General features: G+C 44.0%; 1 protein-coding gene across 1 annotated transcript in view; it reads left to right on the forward strand.

The window, feature by feature from the left end:
* The window catches only part of LOC105457826 (Down syndrome cell adhesion molecule-like protein Dscam2), a 32,787-nt gene extending 12,225 nt beyond the window's left edge, over window positions 1–20,562 (forward strand). Inside the window, exons 6-24 of the mRNA XM_011702720.1 lie at window positions 1,567–1,729; window positions 10,245–10,364; window positions 10,454–10,627; window positions 10,712–11,008; window positions 11,095–11,456; window positions 11,536–11,904; window positions 11,976–12,162; window positions 12,238–12,525; window positions 12,745–13,014; window positions 13,102–13,333; window positions 13,412–13,588; window positions 13,676–13,842; window positions 13,941–14,123; window positions 14,729–14,926; window positions 15,403–15,540; window positions 16,501–16,691; window positions 16,874–17,237; window positions 17,670–17,727; window positions 19,274–20,562. Coding sequence (XP_011701022.1) covers window positions 1,567–1,729; window positions 10,245–10,364; window positions 10,454–10,627; window positions 10,712–11,008; window positions 11,095–11,456; window positions 11,536–11,904; window positions 11,976–12,162; window positions 12,238–12,525; window positions 12,745–13,014; window positions 13,102–13,333; window positions 13,412–13,588; window positions 13,676–13,842; window positions 13,941–14,123; window positions 14,729–14,926; window positions 15,403–15,540; window positions 16,501–16,691; window positions 16,874–17,237; window positions 17,670–17,727; window positions 19,274–19,358 — 4,023 coding nt within the window. The 3' untranslated portion in view covers window positions 19,359–20,562. The remainder of the gene's footprint in view (window positions 1–1,566; window positions 1,730–10,244; window positions 10,365–10,453; window positions 10,628–10,711; window positions 11,009–11,094; window positions 11,457–11,535; window positions 11,905–11,975; window positions 12,163–12,237; window positions 12,526–12,744; window positions 13,015–13,101; window positions 13,334–13,411; window positions 13,589–13,675; window positions 13,843–13,940; window positions 14,124–14,728; window positions 14,927–15,402; window positions 15,541–16,500; window positions 16,692–16,873; window positions 17,238–17,669; window positions 17,728–19,273) is intronic.
* The last annotated feature ends 6,123 nt before the right edge of the window (window positions 20,563–26,685 follow it).

Consider the following 26,685-nt stretch of genomic DNA (forward strand, 5'->3'; position numbering starts at 1 on the left):
TTATTCCGCGGAGTTGACAGTCAATGGTATCTACGATAATCGTTAGAAGAGAATGTTGGTCTTGGAATTCGTTGTTCTCTCCTATTCTCCCTCGCCTTTTCCTCCCCCTTGCGCGCGTAATCATTTAATAGAAGGAAATAACGGCAGCTATTCTGATAATTCTATTCATTTCCTTCTCCTCTTCAAATCTTTCTCTGATCTTGCCGCGTCAGGTAATTACGTTGTCAAGCAGATTGACGGTTTATAGAAAAAAAAGAGAGAGGGGAAAAAAACATGTAAAAACCCGTTACAGTCGCACCGCAAATCGCACCGTTTGCTATCGCCGAGGAACCAGCCAACTGGGGCGATTCCATTTCCGTGGTGTGCGCCATCCTCAAGGGTGACTTACCGATCGAGATCACATGGGCGTTGAACGGCGAGCCGATCCGGCCAGATCGTTCGGACGTTAATATCCTGGCGACGACGCGGAAGAATAGCATCCTCAGCATCGAGTCCGTGGCCGCGAGACACGCAGGAGAATACACGTGCTCGGCGTCGAATAAAGCCGGGGCGACCAGTTATTCAGCGACTTTAGCTGTGAACGGTACACGTCCGAGAGATTTCCCGCGCATTTCTCTTTCACATCCCATCATCGTCCATTATCCGCGTGATTATCATTCCTCCCTCGCTTCCCCCTAAAATCGTCGTCGATGGTCAATCGCGATCTTCAGGGCGTTGTCAGATCGCAAAGACGTGTGTTAAATTGTACTCCGTACTTGCCAGCGTTGCGTCAGTATATTTCGCAGTAGATTAGTCGCTACACGATCGGTCGTTTGTTCGCTTTAGTTGCTCCGGAGATAGCGCCTTTCGTGCTCAGTGAGAAACCGGCGAATTGGGGAGAGACGGTCACCGCGACGTGCACCATTTTGAAGGGGGATCAACCGATACAAATCGAGTGGGCGCTCAACGGCCAGCCGATCTCACACGATTTTTCCGATATAACAGTCGTCACCAGCAAACGCGTCAGCCTGCTCACGATCGACGCCGTTACGGCTAGCCACGCCGGAGAGTACACTTGCGTAGCCACTAACGCTGCCGGTGGGACGAGCTTTTCCGCTTCCTTGGCCGTCAATGGTACCATATGCTCTTCGAAGTCTCTATTAATTCTACAGTGCATGTATGAGTCTTCCACTCATGTAGCTTGACACTGATACTATACTCACACCCTCACTCCCAAGAGGTCCTCACGCTCCTTCGCGTTCTCAGGTCTAACGAAAGTGACAGGCCCGTGCTCATGACAAGTTGAAGCGAGAGATTCAAGTATACATATAGATCTTTTCTATTACAATCGTACATTAAGTTTAGGTGTGATATATATCGTTGTATAAAAATTTGGCGAGAAATTGCATTCAGAATTTGATGAAAGGAGAATAGGGCCGTAATTAAGACATGTCCTTAGTTGCCCCCGAAATCATGCCGTTTGTGATCGGCGAGGAACCGGCAAATTGGGGTGATACCATCACCGTAACTTGCACGGTGTTGAAGGGCGATCACCCGATCCAGATCGAGTGGGCGCACAACGACGAGCCAATTTCTCGAGATCATCCCGACATATCGATAGTTAGTACCGGCAAGCGCGTCAGCCTGCTTACGATCGATGCTGTGACGGCGCGCCACGCCGGGGAATACACCTGCACAGCTAGCAACGTTGCTGGTGGGACGAGTTATTCCGCATCACTTGCCGTGAACGGTACAAAGGCCTTCCCACGTCTTGTGTAGCTTTTCTCACCTTCGTCCTATATTATATGCATGTGCAGAGCGGTTTTCTACTCCCACGATTTCCTTCAATCCCTTTCTTTCGTGCGGAAGCGCGAAAAAAGAATATTACCAATTTGATGTTGAAAAATCTCGTCGATAATCCTTTCCTTGCATTTTAGCGATATTATAGGAACAATTCAAACGCGTCGTTGAAAGAACTGATTCTGCAGGACGTTTCTAAGCAATCTAAGCTACTATTTAATTATCATAAGAGTCTAATATTTATTCTTTGTTCTTTTGGATAAAATTAAATCTAACGATTGTGCGAATTTATCTATCTGACTGTTATTGTAATATTATAGTTGCGCCGCACATAGGGCCTTTCGCGATCAGTGACGGACCGGCGAATTGGGGCGAAATGGTTTCGGCGACGTGTTCCATTATAAAAGGCGATTTCCCCGTAAAGATCGTTTGGATGTTTAACGGCAAACCGATTAGTTTGCACGACTCCGATATCACGATCACGAACATAAATAAACACATGAGCGCTCTCAGCATCGAGTCCGTGGCCGCGAGGCACGCGGGCGAGTACACGTGCGTAGCTACGAACAGAGCCGGCAACGTCAGCCACTCGGCCACCCTCTCCGTCAACGGTACCTACATACCTCCAGAAGCACATATGCACGCCAGCTAAACGTCGTTACAGCACCTGCCTAAATCCATCACTGCGATTCATAGATCATCAATATCATCATCAAACCCGCTTCATCGCATTGTCTTAATCTCATGATATACGACATACCCTTGCCTCCTAATCGCCGTTCTCGCGACATCCGTCTCGCGTGTAATAATAGAGCGTAGAAAAGAGACCGTAAGAATCGCGCGAGGGAATTTCGCCGACCGACGGATGCCATTTACACATGCGAGCTTCTCACGCGCGATCCGCGATCGCACAGTTGCTCCGCAGATCTTCCCATTCACGTTCGGCGACGAGCCGGTAAACTCGGGCGAGGCGATCTCTGCGACCTGCTCCATTCTCAAGGGGGACTTTCCGATGGACATTAGCTGGGCGTTCAACGGCGAGCCGATATCCGCCGAGAGTACCGATCAGTTCTCTATCACGAAGGGCAAGCGTCTCAGCGTCCTGTCGATCGATGCTGTCGCGGCTAGACACGCCGGCGAGTATACTTGCACCGCGTCGAACAAAGCCGGAGCCTCCAGCCATACGGCCGCTCTAGCGGTGAACGGTAACACACCCGCGCAGCATGTGTTGTATACACACGTGCATATACAATTACGTGCGACAGCGTCTCGGCTATTCTTCCTTCGCCGGGCAAAGACAAAATCGTCCCTCCTTTTTCATCATCCCCTTCAAAACCTCTTCACCCGTGCTCTCACAATCTTTTCAACATTCCCTCGCGCTTCGTCGAGTACGGGGGAGTACGATGAGGACGTGTCTGTCTGTCTGTCGTCTGGCCTTATCGCGCATTCGCGGTGACCGCGGAAATTTTGTCGCAGTCTTATCACGTTATGGTGCCTCGAAGCGAACGGCATCGCGAATATTATCTCACTGAGCTTGACTATCCTTATATCTTTCTCAAATTTTAATTTATTATTTGTATGAAGAGAAGCATGTAGAGCGATAGAAATGTACTGGTAGGAAAGTATAAAATAATACGAGTAATGATACAAATAACAAGATTGGTAAATGTTAAAAGAACGTTTTTCTATATAATATTCTCCGATAGGCATCTTTACAACAGTTTTTCTCGTATATTGGTGTACAGTTACTGATGGTACGCGCAGGTGTTCAAACTCGACGGGTTTGTCTGTAAATAGATTTGTCATACTTTGGAAAATCGTTTTCAGTCGCTCCGCAGATAGCGCCGTTCTCGATCAGCGACGAGCCCGCGAATTGGGGCGAGGCGGTCTCGTCGGTCTGTACGGTCGTGAAGGGAGACCTGCCGATCGAAGTGTCGTGGGCGCTGAATGGCGAACCTATCACCAAGGAGAATTACGGAGATATATCGATATCGAGCACCAGCAAGCGAGTCAGTCTAATGACAATCGAGGCCGCGAGCCCGAGACACGCCGGGGAGTACACTTGCACAGCCTCGAATGCTGCCGGCGGGACGAGTTACTCCGCCACCCTGGCTGTGAACGGTACTGGCATTGCATGAAGTGAAGTGCCTCGCCTGCGATCGAGAGATTGAGCTTGGAGATTCTGCTTGCAAGCATATCGTACCTAGACGAAACTTGTTCTCCCATCCTCGCGCAACAAGCGATAACACGACACCCCTCTAAAACCGTTCCGTCGCGTGAGGTATAATTGGCAATTGATAACGTACGAACACGAAGGTTTAGCAAAGACACGTACCTAAAATTGTTGAAGAATGGAAGCGGAGTACGTTTGCTCGACGATGCATATGTAATTCCATGATTCAGATTAATTGCAAAAAAAGGTTCATATATATTTTATATATATACCGTTATATTGATCACTTTCTGCGATTGTTTTCAGTCGCCCCGCAAATCGCTCCATTTTCTATCAGTGAAGAACCAGCTAATTGGGGCGAGCAAGTCTCCGCAGTGTGTAGCATTTTGAAGGGTGATCTACCAATCGAAATACGGTGGAGCCTCAATGGCGAAATTATTACGCGTCTCACTCATCCGGATGTGATAATCACAAATACCGGGAAAAAGACATCCGTCCTGACCATTGAATCTGTGACTGCCCGTCATGCTGGCGAATATAGCTGCGTCGCGAGCAATCTGGTCGGATCCGTCAGCCGTTCCGCCGCTTTATCGGTCAATGGTATTTAAAAAAAGCCGCATGTCAAGACGTAGTGTCACCGCCAGCACTCTTTATCCCGCAAAGTATTTCAAAATCTATATCCTTCCCAACAACAAATTTAAATCGCCAAAGCTATCGGAATCCGTTCTTGAATATCGATTCATGAAAACCATGAAAAACCTGAGCAACCTTCGATTTTATTCCCCTCGTATCTCACACTTCAAGAAAAAAGTCTTAATAGCTGTTCTTCATGTTTTCAAAAAGCGAGAAGAAATCCAAATATATATTTATCGTACTTCGCAGAGAAACGTGATTTTTTTTCATTTTTCTCGAGTCGTATGCTTTATCTTCTTGTTCGTATCGCAGTCTCCCCGCAGATAGCACCGATCTCCTTCGGCGAGGAGCCCGTTAACGCCGGAGATCTGGTGTCAGAGCAGTGCGTGGTGACCAAAGGCGATTTTCCACTGGAGATCACGTGGACCTTCGACGGCCGTCCCATACAATCTTATCACGGCGACGTGATCGTGTCCGATACCGGAAAGCGTGTCAAACAACTGACCATCGAATCGGTAGCTGCGCGACACGCCGGGGAGTACACCTGCGTTGCCTCAAACGCGGCTGGATCGGTCTCCCATTCGGCCGTTCTGGACGTGAATGGTACACCTTTCGACAAGTCTACGGCCGCGATTCGCATTTCAGTATTTAGCCACCTCTCGTCCAAATTTATCCCTCATCTGATTTATCCGCCCCTCCCCCGGCACTTCCCACGAATTTCTCCCGAGGCCTCGTCCCCGTTTCATATATTTTTATACCCACATTATTTTTCTCTTGAGTTTCTCATGTATCTGCGCTTCTCGTATTCGTAGCACGACGTGTGTCTGTGTTCTCTAGAGCCCGTCACTGTCACTTTAGCGAACCGAATGTTGCTACTGAACGTGACATCATTTTTTTTTTCAATTTCCTTGGTTACACACGCCAGTTCTCTCTTTTGATTTTATTAATCAGCATCGCGAAACATACAGCGTCATACAGTACAAGAACGACACGCTCGCCATAACACGGACTTTAAAGCGAGAAGAAACGAAGAGAGGACGAATAAGAAGCGGGGGACGCATTTCGCGAGATAAATACGGCTTCCTCCCGTCGTTGGATCTAATAATCGCGCTGCTTCGCCCACGCCGATCTAGCCTGCGGCCTCAAGACTCCCCGTCTCGCTCTTTCTCCTTTTCTGATCTCTTTTCTCTTTTCTCTCTTCCAGTCATTCCGAAATTATTGCCATTCTCGTTCGGCGAGGAGCCGCTTAACTCCGGTCAAGTAGTAACGGTACCGTGCGCAGTGGTCGAGGGTGATCCACCCTTGCAGCTGCGTTGGACCTTAAACGGTCATGCGATCTCGCCGCACTCCGGAATCTCGATCGTGGATCTGGGCGGACGCGGCGCCATACTGAGCATAGGATCCGTCCAGGCGGCCCACGCTGGAACGTACACGTGTGTCGCGGAAAACTTTGCCGGCAGACACGAGCTCTCGGCCGATCTCATTGTGAACGGTGCATACTGTGATCCGCAAGGGTCTGCTCGATATTTCGTTGAAATTCCTGCGAATCTCCCTTCTTCCTCTACCCAAAAGCAGCTTGCCCGATCCGTCCTAGACCGCCGCTTAATTCTTCCCGTAGACACTCGTTTTTATCAGAATCGATTTTCCGCTCAAATATCCGTCGCGCTCTTATCCTCGTGTGATAAACTGTTTAAGTTGCGATCGCCATTTTTGCGGATACGGCCAGACATCGAGAGCAGGCTGTTATGATTACGGGAACTGCGGGCTAATCGTGCCCGATGGTAACGCGTCTTACATAGATCTCACGCGGCGCAGATTCGCCTCGATAAGCGAGACGTTCATTCTCGCCCGCGTGTCTCTTTCTCTCTCTCTCTTTCTCTTTCTATCTATCTATCTCTCTCTCTCTCTCTCTTTCTCTCTCTCTCTCTCCTTTCGTCTATTATTGCCTGTTGTCTCTAGTTTCTGTCCGTTCTCTATCTCCCGGCAGTCGTTCCACATCTGCAGCCGTTCGCGTTCGACGAGGCCAACTCCGGCGATCTGATAATCGTCCATTGCGCGGTCGTGAAGGGGGACACGCCGATTTCGCTCAAGTGGTTGTTCGAGGGCCGCCATTTAGAGGTAGGCGAAGGAGTGGGTATCACCGCGTTGGGGGATAGAGTCTCGGCCCTGACGATACCCGCTGTCAGGGGGGAGCACGCCGGGGAGTATGCTTGCGTCGCCGATAATCCAGCGGGCAGTGCTCGGCACAGCGCCCATCTGAAAGTGAACGGTACAGAGAAAAACGAGCATACGATCACAAAAAACGCATCCAGTAAAACAGAGAGAACGAAATATTATTTAAAAAAAAAATATATATATATATACATATATATATTTTCTTTGACACAAAGCGAAACCGCGCGGCATGATGATGGTGTTTAACGGGCGTACGCGTAGTGAGAGTACTACCGTTTTGTATGCGTGTTACTATTTGAGCGGAAAGCAGTGGTACGTTTACCCCTTTTATTCGGCTGTAGACTAATTATATATTGTATATTTATCTATATCAGTAGAGCGTTTTTTCGATATGTTAGATTTTAACCGACCCTTGCTGCCGCTTTCACGTACGACGTAAAATCTCCAATCTGTCTGTCCTAACTGTTGTGATATTATACGAGATATGTGTGTCTGGAAATCTGCATTGCTCGACGCATACTCCTCCCTTCTATCTATAGAGAGTTGTCTTCCTTGTAACGAGGTTAAACTGTTTAGCTGATTCGCATAGGCGCGAGAGTAGTTTGTGCCCACGACTGTTTGAATCGAATACGTGGCGTCGATTACTATACGAGACGAGCCGTGTCTCTCCCACTCTCTCCCGGCCCAGAACTGTCTCTCACTCTCTGCCACGTTCTCTGTCACTCCGCATCCCCTTCTCTCATCTCGATAGCTCGATTACCGAAGCGTTATCTCATCATCAGTCGATTTAGTCGAAGGGCTGCCAGTCTCGATTCCTTCCAATTGCAATTAGTTTAGCGCCATCGATTATTTGTCGTGCAATCTACGGTGAATAAAATACAGCACGCCACGAATACAGATGAGGAGCAGTGAGCGACGTTATAGATTCTCAGACGGAAGAGCCGTATTACAGGAAAAACGTGCGCACAGACGATGACAGGACGATCGACCGCGGTCGCTCGCGTCGATCGCGATGAAAAAAAAAAAAAACCGGAATGAAGAATCGTTACCGGGAGCATGGGATCTATCTGCCGTTCCGTTGCAGTCCTACCACAGATCAGACCGTTCGATTTTGGAGACCGGCCGATCTATGCCGGGCAGGCCGCCCAATTGGCATGCATGGTGCCGACAGGCGACACGCCGATCGAGATCGCCTGGACCCACGAGGGCGAACCGTTGTCGCAGTTCATGGGATTCAGCGTCGGGAAACTCGGCCCACGGACGAGTATACTGCTGATCGAGCCGGTAACATGGGAGCACGGCGGACATTACACGTGTATCGCGAGTAATCCGTCGGGCAGGGCGGTCCACGAGGCAACCTTACGAGTCCACGGTTAGGTCCAGAGTAAAGAACGGAGCACTGAGAATGAACATGACGTTGATAATTGATAATGATGGTTGAGCGAAGTTTCGGAATGAAATTAAAAAAAAAAAAAGAAAAATAAAATAAAACGCGGCCGCGCAGGTCCCGCGCGAGTATTTGAGTGCAGGCTTGATTGGTTGCATTTTATTCATCGTTGCTGTGACGCTGATCGTGTGTTTTATCCCCTGTTGGCGAAAGCTTTCTGGAATTTCAGCTGGTTGGAGCTCGCGCTCAGCCCAACATGTACACAGAACGTTGCTTTCGTCGCCGGTGACGACCTTCTCTCGCGCGTACACTCTTTCTCTCGCTGTCTTGCCACTTTCTTTTCACACTTTTTCTCTCTGTTTCTTCCTCTTTCTCTCTCTCTTTCTCTCTCTTTTTCTTTCTCTGACTCTATTTACATTTACTTCTCGCCGCTGTAATTTCCTCTTTACTATCCGCCAGTCTTTCAAGCCAGCGAAAGAGCAAGATCAATCCGAATTCCCTCGTGCTCCGAGAATCAGTATAGCTTTTGCCGTATTGGCCTTTTCCCTCGTTTATTTTGCCGCCTCGTTATATCTTGCTCTCATCGTCAGCCGCTCTTGTGCGACTTTTTTTACATTGGCTTCGATCATCCCCGCAGCGAAGTAACGCGAGGATGTACTTATCCTTTCGCGAGTTTCATCTCGCGTTTCTTACATCCTTCACGAATTACGCGTTCGCCGTTTCCCATAGCACGGAGACGTGTTTCTAAATGCCACTTTTGCGATCGCAGAATTGCGTAGGTCTCACATGCATAAGTTGCGCATATTATCCGTCTCGTGTACGTTCGAGTGTCGATTTATACCTCACCGTACCCCCCCAATCGCGCTAAAACGCGTCCTTGTACTAAGATGACCGACCGACCATCCAACCACATCTCAGAATTCACCCCACGATCAATTCATCACCGCTCCATATTCACGAATGGATTCCCCCAAACACGCTCCCCCGCCCTCCCCCCGCCCGCTCCTCACCCTCTCATCACCTCTCACCACACATCTTGCCTTGTTCATTTTGTAGACGCGTATGTAGCGTAGAGTAGACATTTAATATGCATGCGTTCACATACATGAACGAGCGTAATCGAGTATTATTCGTAAACGCGGTACAGCATGATGCACCGTGCTCGAGTACAAATTCGATAGCGCTTCGTGCATGCTCGCCGTTGGGCTCCTTCAGAGCCGAATCCGTATAGTCTCTCTTTTTGCATGCCTCTCCTTTCTCACTCTCTCTCTCTCTTTTACTTTCTATCTCTCTGTTTCATGCATTAGATACCCGCATAATCACCTCAGAATCCCGCATGCCGTACATTCTATTTATCGCAGTAGCAGGAGCGTGTCGCGTTTTGTTCCGCATGCAACAAAATTGCCGTAATTCGAGTCTCTTCGTCGATTTTAATAGCATTAAAAATATTTAATATTTGATATTTATGTAACGGCTAATCAGCAATTTTATATTAATTTATTTTTAATATAAATAAATAATTAAAAAATTCTTATTAAATTTTGCTCGTTAATAATTACAATAATTAATAAGATTGAACGGCCAAAGACGAGCACTATAACGGGTTGTAAAAATGACTTTATTAATTAATTTTCTAGTATAAAACGCAACGAAACTAGTTTCGATCCTTGAGAAAGTTCTAGTAAGGATCGAAACTAGTTTCCTTGCATTTTATACTAGAAAATCAATTAATAAAGTAATTTTTACAACCAGTTATAGTGCTCGTCTTTGGTCGTTCAATCTTATTAATTAAATATTTTTAATTTTGGTGAAATTCAAGAATTCACTTTTTTGTCTAATTTCTTTATTGTTAATATTTTAGATTTCATGGAACTTGAAGACAGCAAACGATATAATTATTCATTAGTGTAGCTAGTGTAATGATTACACTTGATTACCAAAATAAATCTAAATAAGAATTTTATTATTAGAAATAATAAGTTCCAAGATTTCTGAAAAGCAAACGACTCGAGTTTTCAAGCGACTGGCTCCTGGATACCGCACAATTCCGCGTGTGCGCAAAAGTACATCGCGGCTAATCTGTTTATTCTGTAACAGTACCGCCTCGTTGGATCCTGGAGCCTACCGATAAGGCATTTGCTCAAGGATCTGATGCACGAGTGGAATGCAAAGCCGACGGATTCCCCAAGCCTCAGGTCACATGGAAGAGAGCTGCTGGTAAGTGCACTCGCAACCGCAGTCTGACAAATAACGAATCTTTCCACTTATGCGTGCGCTAACTACACACGTCTGATTCCACCTTATAGGGGATACGCCGGGAGATTATACCGACTTGAAATTGAGCAACCCTGACATTAGCGTGGAAGATGGTACCCTCTCCATTAACAATATACAAAAGACGAACGAAGGCTATTATCTTTGCGAGGCTGTTAACGGAATTGGATCCGGCTTATCAGCTGTTATTCTCATTTCGGTTCAAGGTATTTCATATTTAATTGTTTTGCAGTTGTCTTACCGTAATTTCTACTGCGGTTTTTATACATCCTTTTGCAATATCTTTTCAGCTCCCCCGCAATTCGAAATTAAACTAAGAAATCAGACGGCTCGTCGTGGAGAACCAGCTGTATTGCAATGCGAGGCGCAAGGGGAGAAACCAATCGGCATTTTATGGAACATGAACAACAAGAGATTGGATACAAAGACCGATTCTCGTTACACTATTCGCGAAGAGATCTTGGCCAACGGAGTGCTGTCCGACCTGAGCATCAAACGAACCGAAAGGAGCGATTCTGCCTTGTTCACTTGCGTAGCCACAAATGCCTTCGGTAGCGATGATACTAGCATTAACATGATTATACAAGGTTGGTTATAATTATACAAGAACACGTTATTAATAAAACGATAAAGCATTTGAAGTCACGATCCAATTTATGTGTCTTGCTTATAGAGGTGCCGGAAGTTCCGTATGGTCTCAAAGTGTTGGATAAATCAGGACGTTCGGTGCAATTGTCGTGGGCCTCACCTTACGACGGAAATAGCCCGATCAAGCGATACGTTATCGAGTACAAGATCAGCAAGGGCTCCTGGGAGACTGATATTGACCGAGTGCTCGTACCTGGCTCGCAACAGAACGTAGCCGGTGTGTACAATCTAAGACCCGCGACCACGTATCACCTACGAATCGTCGCTGAGAACGAAATTGGCACATCCGATCCGTCTGACACGGTCACCATTATCACCGCAGAGGAAGCACCTACCGGTCCGCCAAGCTCCATCAAAGTGGATGCTCTTGATCAGCATACGCTCAAGGTATTGAGAAATGGTGTTGTAGTCGCTTGGGAATATATTCGTATGTAAATCACATCACAATAAATGTAAATTCTATCAGGTAACATGGAAACCGCCTCCGCGCGAGGACTGGAACGGTGAGATTCTCGGCTACTACGTTGGATACAGACAGTCGTCGGACAAACCGTACATGTTTGAGACCGTCGATTTCTCCAAGGAGGACATAAAGGAGCATCACTTGCAGATCGCGAATCTCAAGACTTACACTCAGTACGGCGTGGTCGTTCAGGCATTCAACAAGGTCGGCTCCGGGCCGATGAGCGAGGAACGCCGACAGCACACCGCAGAAGGCGTTCCCGAGCAACCGCCCCACGACACCACCTGCACGACCCTCACCTCCCAAACTATCAGAGTGTCCTGGGTGTCGCCGCCACTCAGCGCGGCCAACGGCGTTATCACCGGCTACAAAGTTAGTAAAAACGCGACTCGAGACGGAGGCATAAAACCTTTTGCAGCAGCATCTTTAAATATTTGCTTTAGGTCATCTACGGACCGTCCGACACGTGGTACGACGAGAATACGAAGGACACCAAGATCACGTCTTCCAGCGAGACCATCCTGCACGGTCTCAAGAAGTACACCAACTACAGCATGCAAGTTCTCGCTTTCACATCCGGCGGAGACGGCGTTAAGTCCGCACCGATTCACTGCCAGACTGAGCAGGATGGTAATTGAGAAACCGTTCAATGTACAAAAGCACATTTTCTCGAAACATGCTACATTGTCCGTGTCTACGTTTCAGCACCCGAAGCTCCCATCGCTATCAAGGCTCTAGTCATGTCCACGGAATCCATTCTTATCTCATGGCGTCCGCCCAGCCAGCCTAACGGAGTTATATCTCAGTATACCGTTTACACAAAAGCGGACAACGCAGAGGAGCCGACCAGCCAGAAAGTACCGCCGAACCAATTAACTCACGAAGCATCTGGCTTAGATAAACAACGTAGATACGAATTTTGGGTGACCGCTAGCACGAACATAGGCGAAGGTGAAGCTTCCAAGGTTGTAGCCTTAGCGCCAAGTGTTCGAGGTAATTTTTTATTTCTTAATTTCTTTAAAATTCGTATTTTAATTACGATAAATTAACACAATTAAATAGAGAAACGCCTTCAACGGTTGGAGCTGGCTCTTGATGCCTAATAAAATTTCTATGTACGATAAATTAAATTCGTCAACTGACTACAAGTTTTCAGAGTTTGTTATTAATCAAAAAATTCCAAGTTTCATATACTTTACACGTACTTTATAGTACCGGCCAAGATAGCATCGTTTGACGACAAATTCACCGCAACATACAAAGAGGACGTCAAGCTGCCGTGTCTCACTGTCGGCGTACCCGCACCGGAAGTAACATGGAAAGTACGAGGCGCTACTCTTCAACCGAGCGACCGACTGAGGCAATTACCCGAGGGATCGCTATTCATCAAGGAAGTCGACCGCGCGGACGCCGGAGAATATTCTTGTTATGTGGAAAACTCTTTTGGACACGACACCGTGACTCATCAGCTGGTCGTAAACGGTATACATATTTTGATATATATTTTGACACATGAAATTCTGTTTGCTGATTTCAGTTATCGACTATATTAAAATTAATTTTTTGCAGCACCTCCGCACTCGCCGCAAGTCACCCTCACCGCTACCACTACCAACTCTTTGACGATGAAATTGCGTCCTCATCCCAATGATAATGCACCGATTCACGGCTATACAATCAGTTTCAAACCCGAGTTTGGCGATTGGGAAACCGTTCAGATTAGTTCCACAGTGCAGAAATATACTCTCGAGAATCTGTGGTGCGGTTCTCGATATCAGATCTTTGTCACAGCTTATAACGGGTAACATTATCAGTCAGAATTGTAAAGCTAATTTTTGTAATAAGAAATTTGGTGCTCACGACACGAATTTTCTCGCAGAATTGGAACCGGCGATGCTTCGGACATTCTGAACACGCGCACGAAGGGTTCCAAACCAATCATCCCCGAAGCTGCGAAATTCATCGAGGTATCCACGAATAGCATCTCCCTGCACTTGAGCACCTGGTCGGACGGTGGCTGCCCCATGTTGTACTTCGTTGTTGAACACAAGAAGAAGTAAGATGAAAAGATAATCGACATGACGAACGTCCAGTCCGATATCGAGGACGATAAGTTAAAATGCGCATGTTTTGCATTCTTCAGGCTGCAACAGGAATGGAATCAGGTCTCGAACAACGTCAAGCCGGGCGGTAACTTCGTAGTATTGGACCTGGATCCCGCAAGCTGGTACCATTTACGCGTTACGGCTCACAATAATGCCGGTTTCGCCGTGGCCGAGTACGAATTCGCGACTTTGACGGTGACTGGCGGTGAGTATGGACGGGGTATACGTCTGTACAGCGGCGCCTCGTAGCCGGTGCCAATGGTAGCTGGATTGAACGGTTGCCCGAAACGTTTTCTGTTCCAGGCACCATTGCACCGGCCCGCGAGCTACCGGACGAGAACGGTGGTGGCAACGACGAAGATCCGATAAAAATTTTCTTGGCAAACTTAAATCTGGTCGTACCCGTGGTAGCAGCTATACTCGTCATAATCGTTGCCGTCATCGTGATCTGCGTTCTCAGGGGAAAGGGTCACAATAGCGATAAAGGTAATCATTATCCGTCTATTTTCTTTCTCGAACAGGCACGATCGCACCTCCCGTACGTAATAGCGGTAACGACAACACCACGGATGTGAGACGATACTTCCCGTGGTTACCCAGCTGGCTCGACGTAAACGTGGTGGTGCCGGTCGGCGCGACGGTTGTTGTCATAATAGTAGGGATAGTTGTCATTTGCGTGGCGCTCTCGAGACGAACTCGAGGCCCGGAACAAACACGGCTGCGAGGTATCTCTTCAGCCGACGAGAAATATTACGAGGGACAATGTATACAAATTTTTTTTAATTACTTTTACTTGTTAAGAGGTCGCACAAAGACGGTGGAGGTTCATCGGGAAATGAAATGTTTACTATTTTGTTTTAATTGTCGAAATATTAATTAATTTCCTGACGATCGATCCACGCGTCGACCACCCTAGTCTTGAAATCCTCTCCATTAATAACATTTAATAATTTTCCTCTTCCTATGTTTTTCTTTTATTTTACAAGCGTGGGTGATGGCATATGTAGTCAATGTAATATATCAACAATATAATCAGAAATATCGAGAAGCACGCGCATTCACAATTACTGGATCAAGCGTCGTTATTTCAGACGACGTAGTCTATCAGCAAACCGGAGTTGGCGGTGCTACCCTGGACAAACGTAGATCCGATCTCCGCGACGAACTGGGATATATCGCGCCACCGAATCGCAAGCTTCCACCTGTTCCCGGCTCGAATTACAACACCTGCGATCGTATCAAGCGAGGTACAGTTATAAGTAAGCCACAACTGCCAACACTTACCTTTTAGACTTGTCCAGTTTCGACTTGTCCAGTTGTTGTCGCATCGGCACGATAGTTCCTTCTTTCATCTTTTCTCAAGGGTTACACATCGAGATTTGCACATACAACGTTAGGCTCCCAGTCAGTGTCAGACGACAGAAGTCCCCAGGCCAGACAGAACCCATACACACAATCATTGCCAGTTTCTTTTTACGTTCGCCACGCTTCGAAATGTTCTTATATATACGTTACCGAGTCTGTATGTCCCTTCAGCGAAGACATATAACATTCGTTCCTACTTGTTTGCGCTTATCACGCCGTTGGTGCCTAACGAGTGTCCACTATACCAATTTGCGTATTAAATCATCACCTTAAAAAAAGAGAAAGTATAAAGAACACCTTCTCCCCAGAGTTTTGAAAGAGAACAGGGCTGTTAGTTGGCGGGAATAAATCTTGATAGGCGCCAGCGTGTCGTACGACCTTTGTAGTATGTGTTCGATAGGTGGAACTGGCTCGATAAGGAGTCACTCGACGTGGGATCCGAGGCGACACATGTATGAGGAATTGAGTCACTACGCGCCCAACAGGAGATGCCCACCGCCACCACGTTTGGGCAGCGCGGACGGTCTTTCGCACAGAGGTTGGTATTAGCAATTTTGGTTAACGGGGGCAGTACGGGATTCGCCCGATCGCCCTACAAGACTGATAATCGCAGGCCGGAGCCGGCGATGTTGCTGGCTCGTCCCAGCCGGTCTTCGTAAGTTCCCCGAACCTCGTTTCGTGAAACCTTTTGTATCACTTTAACGGCACGTCTCGTTTCTCGATGTTTGCACGTTTCCGCATGCCTGCGCTCATAGCACGCCGACAAATAAACACGAATCACATAAGGAGAAATTATTATACATACATTCACTCATTGTCTTTTTTAAGACAGAAGTTTTTATGCTCGTTATCGTCATATCGAATTTTAAAATTTTCAGGACCAATAAAAGGAATTTTGAATATTTTAAATAGATAGAAATTTAGATGACTGTGACTACATTCCAATATTCATCTACATTCAATATTTCCAGCACAGTTACAGTGCTGGAAATCTATAATTAAAATCTGTTTATAACGTGTGCTGTGGACTTTTAGCACTGACAATGAATATCGAAACGGAAGCTTTAAATGAAGAATATATAGCATTGTTTTAGCACACACAACAAAGATTACGTAAATAATTGATAAGATGATCGAGCGTTAATGAATTCAAGTTTACTTAAACACATTTTTAATAAGCATGATCAATTTTCGAAGATTTAATGATTTTATATAGAATGAGAATCGAGGAAAGAAGAAACGTTAAAGTGAGTAAAAGAAATTTCTTTGCTCGTTTAAACATGAATGGAAGACGCATGTAGAATCAATATTGGGAAAGGATTGTTGATGAGTAATTTTTTTCGATTCCATTCTCGATCAAGCTGAATTGTCGTAATAAATTCTACACGCGGGAAAATCTTAATGGCAATCTTTATAGCAATCTTTATTGTTCAACAATGTCTCGTAGATTTTCCACCCATAGCAACAGAGTCTACCCTGGTTGATTGTTCATTTGCAGGCATGGAGGATGAGATCTGCCCGTACGCTACCTTCCATCTATTAGGATTCCGCGAGGAAATGGACCCGAGCAAAGCTATGCAATTCCAGACCTTCCCGCATCCAGGCAACGGCCATTCTGGCACTATGGGACCACCCGTAGGACATCCGACCAACGCTTCTGCTCATAGCCGCTCTGGATCTCAGTCTATGGTATCTTGCATCTCTTTCGCGTATTTAAACATTTATTCCCATTATTTATTCGTACTTTATTGTATTACAAATATTGAAATTTGACCCTTGATATTTGCAACAATTTATTACTTTTTGCAAGCCATATTCAGCAATTATCAATAATTCAACCGTTAAAATCGCGACCGATTTCTCCCTCGCAGCCTCGTCAAAACGGCCGCTACTCTCGAGTGCCATCCCAAGGAGGCGGCAGCGGCACGCACAATGTCTTCTCACCCGAGTACGACGACCCGGCTAACTGCGCTCCCGAGGAAGACCAGTACGGGTCGCAGTACGGGTCACAGTACGGCGCACCGTACGATCACTACGGATCTCGCGGATCGGTCGGACGTCGCAGCGTAGGCTCGGCTCGCAACCTTCCCATCTCCGGCTCGCCGGAACCGCCACCACCGCCACCGCGGAACCACCAGGATCAGAACAACTCCAGCTTCAACGACAGCAAGGAGAGCAACGAGATCAGCGAGGCCGAGTGTGATCGCGATCAGCTTGTCAACCGCAACTACGGCGGTCAGTAGAAAGATTCGCGACGAGCTTGGAGAACGAGCGGACGGGGGAGACCCATGAAGCTGAGACTCGACCAGTCGGTTCGACGGGAAAGTCGGCAAAACTCGCCCTTTCCCGCACGAATCTTGCCGGTCCGGCGACATGCTCCCTCTTCGAGGAACGATCTCGCTCTGACTCAGCTCTACTACTGATGCTCGTTTCATATGCACTAAGCATTATTAGGCGTAACGGCGGCTCCATTATGCGGACGTATCGCATGGCGGGCGAGTCGAGCGAATGAGGAAGACTCGCTGCGGACTATGTGTTTTTCTTTCTTTTTTTTTTTGTCTTTTTTAATCCTAATCGTTTATATAGTTTTTCCACAAATTGCATGTTACGTGTTGTCGTAGTAGTTTAATCGTTGTGTCAATCGTGCCGTGTGTTTTTCTATTTCAGTGAATGCTCGCGGCAAGGACGGCATGACCACCGAGGAGATGCGTAAACTCATAGAGAGGTCAGTAGAGCGCGAGTGAGCTTGGTTAACGGTGAACGGTTTAATGACCGGTTACACCGTTCCTTTGCCGCTGTGTCTCGAGCGATTTCACTTTCGCGCGAGAGCTGTACAATTACACCGCGTATACATTCACGTCGCGGTGAAGTATATCCCGCGACGATTTTTTTCCGAATCAAGCGATGTTTTTCACGATCGCTCATCGCGGCCTCGGCCGCAATCCGATTCGCCTCCACGATTTTCAATTTTCTTTTATCTCGCATCCTCCGCTATACATATACTTACCTTCATTCGATTCGGCTGTTTGTGCGCGATTGAATTGTCGATTGACAACGATCGAGTGCACGGTGGTTCACTATAGCGACCTTCGAAGAGCCTCGAACTGTCTATAACTGTTTAACTATTTAACGAACGTCTGATCTTTTCTTGTTTCATGACTAATTACGCAGGAAGCCGTAAGTTCGATTAAACATTTTTTTCGATTAAACATGTCAAGGATGTACAAACGTTTTGAGAGACATGTGATGAGCTTTTGAGATGCGATTCATACCATGTTTTCCACTGATTTTCATCATATTCCCATTGAAGTTCGAGCTACCCGATTTGTTTTGCGGCGAGCAGAAGTAGACGACCTTTCGAAAACGTTGCTTTCGGACATGACAAAAGTCCCCAGTCTCTCTATCGAGAATCTCTCTGTCGCTTTAATACAACGTGTGTTCGCATGTAGCTTTGATAAATAATGCCATGTGTGTAACGTGTAGCTGTGTAACTAATTCGAAGTTAAAATGATATGCGTTAGAGATAACACACGCTAATCGTGCTAACACTGCAGCTTTGTTGCTAATGTCACCGCTATTGAATCTGCTATTTGAACTGCTTATGCCGCTATTAACGATTAATATGTATTTACAATCGTCATTATTATATTTAGTTATTCATTATCATTACCATCGTCGTTGTTAGTTGTTGTTATAGCGCATGTTTTCACCCAATTCGCATACAGAGATCTCTTCTTCGCGTAGCAGTTAATACATTAATTAGCTAAACAAAACGTCTGCCTTTCTAATGTCCTAGTGAAACAAATTTTCATATCTTACATAATCTTTTTAAGAATTTTTCATATTTTAAATTTACAAAAATTTCTGAAAATATGTGTATTTATCTTAAACTTCTTCAAATTTATATTTTCCTTCGGAAATTATAAAATGGAAAATCTTAGAATATTTTAGAATTTATGTATGTAAAGAATTTTAGAGAAAAGATATGGACTTTCTCAGCATTTCTGAAAAGTGTTTTAATTTATATAAAAAAAATCTGAGAAATTTTTAAAAAGTTATAAAATTATGCAGAAATTCTGAAAAATTCAGAGATTTCAATTTAAATAGGAATTCTAAGAAAAATTTTCACCGGGGCGTTCAAAATAGGCACGATAAAATTTGTTGTATAATGAGAAATCGCGCGGGAGAGATCTGTGAGCGAATGGGATTTTTGCGTGTAAAGATCATGATCGGTCGGCGTCGGATGCCATAAATGCAAATTCCTGTTGCAGAAACGAAGCTCCCGGCCGGCAAACCGGCGGCCCCCACGGCGGTCACGGGGGACTCCTCACACCCTACGATACTGTGGCAGTGTAACCTGTAAATCGTCATCTTCCGTGATCTTCCGCCTCTCTCGATAGCCGGCGGCCGCGAGGAAAGCAGCCGAGAGACGCGGAAATGAAGCGCACGTCAACTCTTCCCCCGGTGCTGTCGTCGGTCCAATTTGCAACGATTTACGATAGAAATTAGAGACGTCGTCGCGAGTAGATAGATTCGATTTACCGTGTAAGGTGTACGCGTATCGATATCATCTCGAGATCGTGATTACGGACGAGGATAACCCGCAGAGCCCGCCTCGCGAAATGGGACCGCCTCCTTCGCCCCTCGCGACTATATCACGCGATTTTCCTCTCACTCTCTTTCGCCTCTCCGGCCTTCCGCTCTTTTCCTTGTACTTCCTCGGGTACGTTCGTTTTACATTTGATCCTGATAGGGGAAGGCCAATTCTCGAAACTGCCTTGCTTTTGATAAACCTTTTTCGGACCAGTTCAGTCGATTACGCACATCCCAGGGAAGGCCAGAATTCTTAAGACTGTCTGTATCTACTGCCCTTACTGCGAAGGAGGCACAGCGATTCGTGAGGTCAGCCACGCTTCGTTCGTAAACTCTCTTACGAGAACTCCTGGAACTCCTCGCGCGCACGTTCGATTACACCGTCTGAAGTTTTTTTCTTATATCGATACTGACTGGTCGAAAACAAAAAATTATTTGTGTTTTGATCGCGTGTCTTCCTCGATGATGCGTGTCCGAACTTATTAATTAATTACAATCCTTCTGTCTATCTTTGCACGCACGACGAAATATTTCGATTACCGGAGATATTGAGGAGAATTTGAATCTTTCTCGCGCTATCGTCGAACGTGCACGCGGGAATTCGAGGCTCGAGAGATACTGCCGCGAGAGACTTGTCCTGTAGGAAGGCGAACACAGCCGTCGGAAGTCGTGTGTTCGTGGACGCTCAGCCGCGGCAGAGACGCGGCCCCGCGATGGTGCTCTCGGCGACGGTGGATTTTAACGGGGGTCTTCTTGATACATATATATATCCAGGATATAATCCTAGGTTACATTCGCCGCAGGAGTTGCGTAATAAATGGGGGAGGAAAAAAAAGGAAAGGAAAACCGACATATACACGCGTATACATGAGATTAGTTGGTCGCTTTTTAAGTCATGGTTGTGCCACACTGCCGCTCGACCTGCGGGCGTACGATATATAGATAACATACGTACACATATACTATATACATATACTGTACGATTTATAATTTCGTAACGAAGGTTGTGTCCCTGTCCCACCCCCTTAAGCCAAGCTCCCCCCCCTCCACCTTCCTCCGCCACCCTTAACCCCCCTTGACGATCGGTAATCTCTGAGTCTCGACGTCGCGGAGAGCAAGGTTTATAGGGTACGTCGTCGCTTTTTCGTCTTTCGTCGTCGTCGTCGTCGTCCTTCTATATAGCGATCCGTTTTATATAGGCGTTCGATTCGAGACAATCCCATCGCTCGCATCGAAAGAGGGGAGAAGTCCCGTAACACGAAAAAAAAAAAAAAAACACCGATCGACTGTCCGTAGGAAGAACAACGCGGTAAGCCATCGAGGGAACGCTTCGATACATATATAATACACGGCAGGCCAGCCACATAATAATAGCATTTATGATACGAAACATCATCGCCACGCGCGCTGGCGCGTGCCACGCAATATACGCCACACACTACACTTGCTGTCGTCCTATATGATATAAATATTTAGTCCGCTGTAAACACCTAATTAATCCCCCTCCCCCCCGTGCTAATCTTCTACGATCCGATTGCGACGTACCGTTTACGTAAGATTCACTGACATCGCGACGATGATCGTTACAGGTGTAAGCGATTCGAGTAATAAAAAAAAAAAAGAAGTTGGTTTAACGTAGATAGCTCGTAAGTCGGACGGATGGTCGCGAGAAGGCGATCGTTGGATCCTCGCGACGGGGCGAGAGGTCGGGGTCTGGTTAACGGAACGTATTATACCTCAGGATACGCGAACCGAAGATGGTCTCTGTTTGTCTGTCTGTCCGCGATCGGACGCGATTGATCTTTTGCTGGCTCGACGAACGAACGAACGTACGAATGAAGCGGCTGCTTCCCCCCGGGTTTCTTCGCGTGTGCACACCAGCCCGACGTCGCGCAACGCCGCGGCCACGACGCCGCGTCTCATAGTTCGTTTTTATCACGATACTATTTCTAGATATATACATACAAATATAAATATAAATATATATTATATATACACTAACTATATATACATACGTTATGTAAGTAGCTATTTCTAGGTGTCGCATTTGTTTGCCGAGGCGATGCGCGAGCCGGCCACCAGTTGGGCGACCGGGCCAAGAAGCACCCTCGGAAAACGACTGTCACGTGGGCGGCAACATCAATTGTCCCCGTGTATTTAATTATAACCGGAAATCGTGTCGGATAAACTTATACAACTCTTGCGAGTTATTGTTCCTTGTTATTAGCGTGTTATCACTAACTCATTTCATCTAATCTATATTACATTATTATTGATCGAGCAAATACTTGAAATTGATTTGATATACTAATATTCTGGCTATTCACATCTCTGGTTGTTACATCTCATCATGGTCAACTTCAGACTCATAATCAGCTTCTCGAGCCGCAATTAGCACGGCCTAAATTGCTACTGCCATTGTTTTTTTATTACTGAACGGAATTCAGAAACTGAAAAATATGCGCACATATAACAGACTGTGTCGAGAGAATTCCCGAGGATGTTCGTCAATAGAGCTTCAATAATAAGGGTACTTCGTCAGCCCGAGTCGTTTCTGCCCACGCAGAGGCATTCCTACCCTCTGCCACTCGACTGGTCGCGGCCCGACGCGCCGACGCACTTTTACTCATCGATGTGATTTTAAAAAGGCTGCGCAAAAAGCCTCGTGTCTCGTGTATATGTTACGATCGCGCTCTTACCGTAATTAACGTAGCCGTATCTCAAGTCCCTTAAGTCACCCTTTACGACTTACAGTAATCACGTTCTACTCACGTAACTCGCTCTATATCCCCTCCCCCCCACCCCGCGAAACTTTGTCGCTTCGAATCGCTTCCGAATCTAACCAGAGCTAAATACGGCAACAGGCCGATAATGATGATAACGATGATGATGATAAACGATATTAATGCATTCGTATAATAGTAATAATATGATCACGTCCGCGCGCTACCTTGGTCGCGGCTTTTTATCTTTTGTCGTTTAAGCGAAGTGGACGTCCGCGACGTCGCACAGGTGATAAAACGTTTATGTTGTGAGCGGCGCCCGGGGGTGGCCGGCGAGAGGGTGCCCCGTGAATGAACGAGGCGTTTTAGCGACAATCAGTTCGAATCGAATTTCGGCTAAACATTAAATGTTTTTCACAGCTGAAACCGAGTTGATGACAAGTAACACACTCAAAGACTGAGAATTTTTACGTCCACGTTTGCTTACACCGCTTCTACCACCTTTCGCTGCGGTTGTTTGCCCTCACACACACACACACACACACACATACACACATACACACACATACACGCACATACGCGGTAACATCCTCGTAAGATTGATGTATGTATATTCGGCCGCTCGCGCCCCTCTTGCCGGACACCCCCTCTGTGCCCGCACTCGTTTGCTCGTCGCGCTTCTCTCGTGATCGACGTTATACTGCGTATATAAGTAATTCTTTGCAAGACTCGACGTTACTTTTTTGCGAGACGCCGCGAAGCGTGTCCCGCTCGCTTGTGTATGCTTGATTGATAATAATGCGTTGAAAGCATTTGGCTGTTCTTTTACGTACGACAGCGAACGCGGTTCTTCGAGCTCGAATGATCCTACCGCCCCCGTTCCTCCTCTCCCGCCTTCCTTATCGTCGCCTGTCAAACTCGAAGCGTTTCCCTTCGCGTCCTTTTTGACGATCCTTGCGCACGTGCGAAAGAATCAACGGGGAACGCGATCTCCCGTTCTCGATAATGGAAAAGTAAAAAAGGGAAAAGGAAAAAAAAAGAAACGCGCGCAACATCCTCCGCGCGCGAGGAGACTCGAGGATCCGCTCCGCAGTGTACCGTTTCCTCTCACGCCACTACTTTATGTTTTTGTACCAAAGTTGTAGCGTCTAACTTTGCGTTGAATAAATAAACCTTAAAACGATCGCCAACTCGTTTTTCTTTAATCCTTCATCAATTACTTGTACGGAAACGTTTTGCACTGCACTCGTTACAGTTTACGCGATAGCATATATAAATATATCAAAGTATTTTAATTTCTGCTTTCTATGTCTTTATATACTCCATACTCTATTCATTCATTATTGCTCACGGGAACTTTAACAATTGCGATTTATGTATCACAACTTAAGAAAAATATTATTTTGTGTTATAAAATTTAATGTGAATGACCCCGAATGTTTTGACCAGATTTTGTAAGAAATTTAATTCTTAACAAAAAGTTTCCTATAAACACAAGTCAAAAAATGCTTCTTTAGAGTTATCGTCCAAAAACTTTACGGTTATTTACGATTAATTTATACATTTTTACAAATATCATGAAAAGTACGCTTTTTTTACAAAAAATGTTAAAACAAAAGTTGTAAAAAATAAAATATTATCTTTCAAATGGAACTAAAATAAGTGTTATATTTCATAGGTTTTGAAATAATTTTAAATGTGTGTTTTAAGGAAATATTTTTCGACTCATGTTTACAGAAAACTTTTTGTTCAGAATTAAATTTCCTACAAAATCTCAGTTTTGCCAGAACATTAAATTCAGGTACCCTTTATATACGTATATTTGTGTTTTCATTACGTTATTAATATTTTAGTAGTAAAATATGAAATAATTATTGCTGCCAGTTTTAGTAAATTATATAAAATTGAATACTATAAATTTAATTTAATTAAATATGTAATTTAATTATAAAGTAGTTAAAATTAAATGAGAACAATTTAATTTTGGGAAAGAGTTAATTGTTTTAAAACTGATATCTTCGCATATGCTAGATAGGTTTAACCTTATTACCTACTATATCAAGTTTCTGTCTAACTAAATATCAGCGGTGCATGAGCATCCTTCATTCGTGTTGTTTATTCATGTAATATGTTCCAGACTCAAGTACTCTATTTTACCTGCAGGAATGTCCTTATTACAACTAGGAATTTCATTCTATAATTTCAACGTCTACCGTATACTTTTAGTCTCTACTTTTCTACCTCGTGTACAATAAAATTCCGTGCTGCGATATTGTAATTCTATTTCCTGACGTTCAATCTCCTTCTCCGTTCTCTCTAAATCTCAGAATGGTTTCGCCACTAATACATATATTATTATAATACATTTATTATTGTCACTCTAATTTAAGTGAATGTGGACTCTCATAAAAAAATCGATTGATAAAATGACTCTATCAAAGTGAAATTTTCCACTTAAAAGTATTGAGTTACATAATTCACTCCTATGGATACTAATCTCCGCATTCGTAAAGAGTGCATTTTTACTCAAATAGAATGTAATTTCATATCAATTATTGAGTATAATTTTATTTTTTTGTTACACTTGTTTTTGAACCATTTTGGTTTATTTTTCACTCTTAGAGTTTTAGACAGTTTCTATCTTCAAATTAGCTATTTTTTGTTATTTTTCTTATACACATGTACGCTATACAGTTTGCAAAAAATATATATGTATTATATATGTCCTGTTAATAATATTAACACAACAAATTATAAATAATGACAATTATATGTATACACGCGCATATATATACCTCGATGCAAAATCATTTTGAAATACGAAAATTATTCCAATAGATTCTGGGATTATTATAGGAGAATGAAGCGGACGCAGGTTCTGATAATCCACATCACCAATCGACTAAATTAATATAAAATTTTCTGATTGAATTATTCTTATTCAATTATTGCATTGGCAATTCGTAAACTACGTAAAGTAAACTGCGCAAAGTTTAAACTATTAGTTGTACAAATCTATTTTATATATGTGATTAATGTATAATGTGTATATTACATAAGATATTATTACAGCTTAATATACATATAATTTTGCAAATATTTTTAATTAATAAGTTCATTGAATTAGATTTAATGGTTTGGGTTTATTTGACAATTGATATAATGTGTAACTTGAAACTGACATAAAAATGAAAATGTGCAAGAAAAAGAATCACAATATTTTTTTTATATAAAAACGTAATTGAAATATAAAAGTATAATTAAATTACTTTCGTTCTCGTGCATTTTTTTAATTAAACAGTGCCCTTATTATTATTGTAGATTTTGGCTTATAAGCATCGTTATTACTTATATGCATACACATATCTGATCTTTTGAAAGATTATCTTTTTTACTTCTGTGTATTTTTGTGTATACAAGGTGTCCCAAAACCTGCGAATTTCCTTTTAAATGCGAATTCTTTAGAATATTCTATGACCAAAATCCTAATATGTAAATGTCATAACTATAATAGTTTTTAATAGTATTATTAAAGTTGGCTAATCACAGAGCTGATATCTCGCGCGCTCAGGCACGATAATAAGACAAGTGATAGAGGTGTTACGAGGACCCTCTTAATAACACCGAGATTATCATACAAATATGCAATAATATTTTTGCTAAGATATTATTTTGTCTTTTATGTGAAACCTAGTTGTACATTAAATTATCAATTAATATCGAAACATATAAAAAAATATTAATATAATTACGAGATATTACGATATGTGTCAACTGTCAAAATAAATTCATAACTATGTTCATTTACCTCGTATGGTGAATATTTTTGTAATACCGATAGATAAACTATTTTTAACATGAAAAGAATTGAATATGTTAATACAGTAAGACTGGAACATATCAAATTAACCTAGTTAATATCCCAATGCATTCATATCGACATACATTTTTTATCTTTATTTTAATAAAATATTAAAAGAATTAAAAATATAGAAATTGATAGATTTTCAGATTTTGTACTCTTTAATTTAATTTAATTTGTATCGTCTTTAATATGTATATTACATTAAATACACACTTCTTGCTAATTAATATTTAATTTAATAAAAAAGATTATTACTCTTAATACTCTATTAATGTAATTAGTTTAATTAATTGTAATGTATGTATTCAGTGTAATACATACATATTAAACGATACAAATTAAATTAAACTTTAAAAAGAGTACAGAATCTGAAAATTTACCAATTCCTATATTTTTAATTATTTTAATGTTTTATTAAAATAAATATAAAAAATGCCAATAATGATATAAATGCATCGAGATTAAATAGGTTAATTTGCCATGTTTCAGTCTTACTGTATTA

This window comes from Wasmannia auropunctata, unplaced genomic scaffold (assembly GCF_000956235.1).
Source record: "Wasmannia auropunctata unplaced genomic scaffold, wasmannia.A_1.0 LD336103.1, whole genome shotgun sequence".
Taxonomy (NCBI): Eukaryota; Metazoa; Arthropoda; class Insecta; order Hymenoptera; family Formicidae; genus Wasmannia; species Wasmannia auropunctata.